Source organism: Panicum virgatum, chromosome 8N (genome assembly GCF_016808335.1).
Source record: "Panicum virgatum strain AP13 chromosome 8N, P.virgatum_v5, whole genome shotgun sequence".
Taxonomy (NCBI): domain Eukaryota; kingdom Viridiplantae; phylum Streptophyta; class Magnoliopsida; order Poales; family Poaceae; genus Panicum; species Panicum virgatum.
The window spans coordinates 37,159,490-37,165,733 of NC_053152.1; the positions used below are offsets into that span (position 1 = coordinate 37,159,490).

The 6,244-nt window shown below is 46.9% G+C and overlaps 1 protein-coding gene across 1 annotated transcript; it reads left to right on the forward strand.

Moving 5' to 3' along the window:
- Positions 1–3,913: 3,913 nt before the first annotated feature.
- Positions 3,914–5,413, forward strand: LOC120684465 (bisdemethoxycurcumin synthase-like). Its single transcript, XM_039966323.1, has 2 exons — positions 3,914–4,149; positions 4,250–5,413. The coding sequence occupies exons 1-2, from the start codon at positions 3,951–3,953 to the stop codon at positions 5,275–5,277; spliced, it is 1,227 nt and encodes a 408-aa protein (XP_039822257.1). The 5' UTR covers positions 3,914–3,950; the 3' UTR covers positions 5,278–5,413.
- The last annotated feature ends 831 nt before the right edge of the window (positions 5,414–6,244 follow it).

The window sequence follows — 6,244 nt, forward strand, 5'->3', positions numbered from 1 at the left end:
AGGTTCGATACAAACTCCACGCACGATTACTACATATTACAGATAGGTTCGATACAAACTTCACGCACGATATTTATACATTACAGATATGTTCTATACAAACTGGACGCACGATTACTACATATTACAGATATGTTCGATACAATTGTGGATCATGACACCGAATGCCTTCCACGAGCAATTCTCGCCGATGGTCGTCTGAACGTAGGAGGTGCTCCATCTCTAAGATTTCCGGAAGGACCGACGTCAGCAGCATCATGAAGTGCATTCTGAGGACACTTCTTGTAGTTGTGACCCAATGCTCCACATTGGCTGCAACGCTTTTCTGCCTTGCTTGCTTCGAACTCGTCCATACCATTCCGAATACGATGTGTCTGACGGCGGCCTTTGCCTTTCTTAGTGGCTGGATCAGGAATAAACATCTTATTCTTATTATTCTGAATGAAAGTCCCCACTATTCCAATCCCGTATACCTCATGTCCCCAGGTGGATACAGCTGCTTCCTTGCTGAAGTAAGGTGAAACAAATACTCCTGGCTGCAACGCAGACTCTGCACATGGCGCAATGAGATGCGAGCATGGCAAATGCAATAACTTAGGCTTCATGCAGGAGCAGAAGGCTTTGCCATCTACTGTAATCAAACTCTCCTATACCACCCTATCTCTACGGATACCACGACCAGTTCTATCCTTGCATAGAACCTCAAATCTATGCTCCATTGTACCTGTCGATATGACGCGGTGCAGTTTGGCCTTTTCAATCTTCTCTTACATATATTGTGTCACTCTTGTGCAAAACCGAATTTGGGAGTTCCTGATGTTTATGCTTGCAGCCTTGTAACGCTCTCTTAAAAACTTCATGCACCCATACATGATGAACTCAACAATTCCCACAAGAGGAAAGGCACGACAAGAACGCATAACCATATTGAAACACTCTGCATGGTTCGTTGTCTGAATACCATACCGTATTCCGTTGGTATCATAAAGGAATGACCATTTCTCCTTAGGTGCACCTCGAATCCAGTATGAAAATGGCTTCTCAATTGAATCCCTAGCCTATACAGCCTGACTCGTGCCTGTTCCTGATGCCCTTACCTTCACTAGCTCTGCAGTCAACTGATCAAGCATCTGTCATAATGCATTGAATTTTCTCTATTGATTTTGGGTGCACAACCTCTTAAACATGTTCTTAAGATCCTTGTTATTGAAGTGGTCATAGAAGTTTGCACCCATATGCCTAATGCATCACATGTTTTGGACATCGGGCCACAATGGAGGCGTTGTCGCAGTTCCACGTTGCAATTTCAGTATTAATTGCAGCAGACCTGCATGCCTATCACTAATAAGGCACACATCTGGACGTGCAGCAACAACATGAACCTTCACTCGTTCAAGGAACCAATACCAACTGTCTAAGTTCTCATTCTCAACAAATGCAAATGCGAGCGGAACTATTTGGTTGTTGCAATCTACCCCGATTGTGGTGAGTATCTGACCTTTATACATTCCAGTCAGAAATGTGCCATCAATGCAGATCACCGGAAGACAACACTGAAATGTTCTAACACAAGCACCTATGCAAAAGAAGGCTCGTTGTATAATTCTTTGCCCCCTAGTCACGGCTGGTACGAGGTATGTGTCATAAAAGCTTCCAGGATTTCTAGCAGCAATCTGGGATAACATACGAGGTAGGTTATCATATGATGCCTCGTATGTGCCGAACCGCATCTCGAACACCCTTTGTTTAGCCCGCCATGCCTTCAAATAACTAATGGTGTACTGGTAAGTCTGCTCAATGTGTCGAACAATCATTTATGGCTCATAATTTAGGTTGTCCATAATCAACCCATATATTTGCTTTGCAACAAAGTCGCATGATATATTGCGATGCGAGGGAAAAACTTCTGACAGCAAACAAGTGTGCTCTGTCACAATGGAACATTTCCAGTTCGACTTCCATTTTCCCTTGAATGCATGTACTCGCCATGGACATCCATCATTCACACACTTCACCTCATATTCTTTACTGCCAGACTTTACGACTCTAAATTCTCGTTTTAATGATATTGTTCATAGTCTCACAGCATCTTTTACGGCTTCAATGTTTGGATATGTTGCACCTTGCACTACCTCATTCCGTCTGTACTCCCACTCCTGATTTCGTACGTCTTCTGCGACATAACTGCCAAAACCATGCTCCTTCCACTCTTTCGGCAATGAGTACTGCTCGTCATCAGATGAGCCCTCATATTCTTCCATCTCTATTGCGGTTTGGTCTTCTGCCTCCATCTCGTCCACAATGCTATGTATCCTCTCTCCCTCATCAGCAAGGCCCTGTGGTCCCATATTTTGGTTCTCTGTCTCTTCTGACTCATCTTGCTCAACATAATTGGTCTCTCTTCGAATACTCGGAGTTGCTTGATCTGCACCATGTTGGATTTCATTTTGTGTCTTCTCCCGGATTTGAACAAGAATGGCCAGAGGCCACCCATGCTCTAGAGCTGCTTGCATGTACTTCTGCCAGTCATCAGTGCTGTGTATCATCATCGATTCCCATAAATCACTTTCTACCTCCCAATTAACAAGAGACTGGACGGTCATCACATGTGTCAACGGATCAACACGGAACCCACGCTGCAGCCACTTACATATGGAACCAAAACTCCTTTCCAGAGATTTATCTACGGCGCTAGATGTGCACTTAAAGGCAGAAAGGTCTACTCCATTTGGCCCATACAAAACATTGTAGTCACCATAAAATACTTGAAACTGCATCTTGCTCGATATATCTGTATATCACAGAATACTTATCGAGTTATACTCTTTACTTCACTATCTTATTCAATAATCCGTAAAAACTAAGTATGGAATTCAACTACAACGTATAAGTATTCATAACTACGTGATGACACTCAAATTCTATACTGTATATGCCAAATTCTATTCTAAATCGTAATTAATTTATAAACACGTCTCTAATAGTACTGCAATTGTAATAATAAATGCGTAGTACTAATTTTCTAAACTAATTTACTACTACGTAACTAAAAACTAAAGTATCATTAAACACCTACTTAAATGGTTCTACTATAGCACTAATTAAATTAAATTACTCTACAATACCAATAGAAAAATACATAAATTAAATGTACTAATCTGCAGATCACAAGTGTGGAATCCGGCAGGGCTTCGCCGCTTCCCTTCTCCTCACCCCTCTCTTTTTTTCTGGATTTTTGGTGGAATTTTTGGGCTCAAATGAGGAGGGAATGGGGGTAGAAGGCTTATATAGGGGAGGAAGCCCCGGTCGCCCGAGGGGGGGGGGGGGCGACAGGCCCCCCCTGTCGCGCCTGTGGGCGGGTCCCATCGGTCGCCCGAGGGGAGGGCGACAGGCCCCCCTGTCGCCCATGGGGGGGGCGACAGGCCCCCTTGAATTTTTTTTGCTAGGGACTTTGTTGTAAATTTGAAGAAAAAATATTACACTTAGGGCCTGTCGCCCTATGGGGGGCGACCGGGATAGTTTAGAAATATTTCAAAACGGACATATATTTTTGAAATTTTGATTTTTTTTAAATATAAAAAAGAAAAAAGCGCGGTACCCGAGGGTTTGCCTCCGTCAAAGAATAATTTGATTCATTATAAATTTAGTTAAACTTAGACTAAGGATAAAGCAAAAATGTACGTTTTATATTTTAGGACAGTGGGATTGTAGCTGAAGGAGGAACAGTGTTCGATCATTAGTTCCATGTGTGAAGACATCAGGCATACACATTTGAGGCAGATCCATTTCTCAGCGCCACAGTTTGAGGTTAGCAGTTAGCGGGCCGGTCGCCAACTGCCAAGAGAGTGAAACCAGGTACTATAGTTTGGCGTATGTCTATATCTGTATACATTCTCAGCACATCGACGTCACATGCGCTAGCTTTGCTGCTCTCGCCAAACCAAACACCAATGGCCGCACCCGCCCAGCCGTCCACCGTCCTCAATGAGCTCCGCCGGGCGCAGCGTGCCAATGGCCCCGCCGCCGTGCTAGCCATCGGCACGGCGGTTCCGGCGAACTGCGTGCGCCAGGATGAGTTCACCGACTGGTACTTCCGAGTCACCAAGAGCGACCACCTGACCGAGCTCAAGGCCAAGATGAAGAGAATGTGTACTGATTTCATCATTCAGTTTGATTAATCAAATCAAAACATTCAGTTTGTGGCCTTTTTGTTGATAAGTCGTCAAATTCTTGCGTCTCTCCCCCGCAGGTGACAAGTCAAGCATCAAGAAGCGCTATTTCCACCACACCGAGGAGATGATCGGCGGGCACCCGGAGTTCCTGGACCGCGCGGCGCCATCGCTCGGCGCGCGGCTGCGCATCTCCGCGGACGCCGTTCCCGAGCTCGCCGCCGCGGCGGCGGAGCGGGCGATCGCGGAGTGGGGCCGGCAGGCGGCCGACATCACGCACCTTGTCGTCGCCACCAACTCCGGCGCCGGCGAGCCGGGCGCGGACCTCCGCCTGGCACGTCTCCTGGGCCTCCGCCCGACCGTGCGCCGCACCCTGCTGTACCTCCACGGGTGCTCGGCGAGCTTCGTCGCGATCCGACTCGCCAAGGACATCGCCGAGAACAACCGCGGCGCGCGCGTGCTCGTGGCCTGCGCCCACGCCACCATCCTCCCCTTCGGTGCCCCCGACGAGGCCCAGCTCGACGCCCTTGTCGCCATGGCCCTCTTCAGCGACGGCGCCGGCGCAGCCATCGTCGGCGCCGACCCGACGAGCCCCGTCGAGCGCCCCGTCTTCCACATCGTGTCGTCGTCGCAGGCGACGCTGCCGGGGACAGGGCACGCCCTGGGGATCGATCTCGGCGAGGGTGGAGTCCGGTACCGCATGGCCGCTGAGGTGCCGGAGCTTGTCCGCGGCAACATAGAGCGGTGCCTGGTGGACTCGCTGGCGCCGCTCGGCCAGGCGGCCGCGAGTGGCGGCGGCGGCGACGGCTGGAACGGCCTTTTCTGGGCGGTGCACCCTGGCAGCCGCCCGCTGTTGGACAGCTACGAGGCCGCCCTAGGTCTGGAGGCAGGGAAGCTCGCGGCCAGCAGGAGCGTGCTGAGCGAGTACGGCAACATGTTGGCCGCGACCATCATCTTCGTCCTCCACGAGATGCGGCGGCGCCGCCAAGATGGCGAGGAGGAAGGGGACGCCTCGCAATGGGGGATCATGTCGGGCCTCGGGCCAGGGCTCACAATCGAGACAATAGTTTTGCATGCCTCTGCTAGCTGCTTAGAGCAGCTTCACTAAAGGATACGCACAACCAAACAAGAAACGGCAGATCTCCAACACCTATGAGGGAAGATGTGTAATTCAAAAATTAGGTGCAGTAAGTGTAAGATGGAAATTATCTTTCAGTGAACAATCAATAAACCATACTATTCACATGGGCATCTAATAGGCATCTTTGTTCACAAAACGATTCTACTCCCTCCGTCACAAATTATTAGTCGTTTTGACTTATAGATACATAATTTTTATTATGTATCTAAATATATATTATATTTATGTCTATAGCAAAATTTATATATCTAGAAAAAGTTAAAAGACTAATAATTTAAAATGGAGGGTATACATCTTCCAAACTGCCCAAGTACTGCACTATCTGAACCATGGTTAGGGTGACTTCGTCCATAAATAATGCTTTTTTGTGGCGGGCATCGTTTTCATATGAAGACTAAAACTAACAATACACATTTCAAGTTTATCGCACCTCCTCATATATACTCCCTCCGTTTTAAGTTATTACTTGTTTTGATTTTTTTCTAGATGTATAATTTTTATTATTCATGTAGATATATATCATGTCTAGGTCCATAATCTAGAAAAAACTAAAGTGACTAATAACTTAGGATCGAAGGAGGTTGGGATGCGGGCCATTGGCCGTTCGATGGCACCTAGCTCTGCATCAAGAGATGAAAGTTGAGCTCCGTATATGAAACTGCGTATGTACAAGAACCGTACTGACAGGGTTGTATATAAATATAGAATAGAAGAAGTGCAGTACCGATGTACATAAATGTACAAGAACCAGTACTACTGTGGCCCTGTTTACAAAAAAAAACATCACATCAAATATTTTGACACATACATGGAGTACTAAATGAAGTTTATTTACAAAACATTTTGCATGGATGAGCTGTAAATCGTGAGACGAATCTAACGAGTCTACTTAATCCATGATTTGCAACAGTGATGCTACAGTAACCATCCGCTG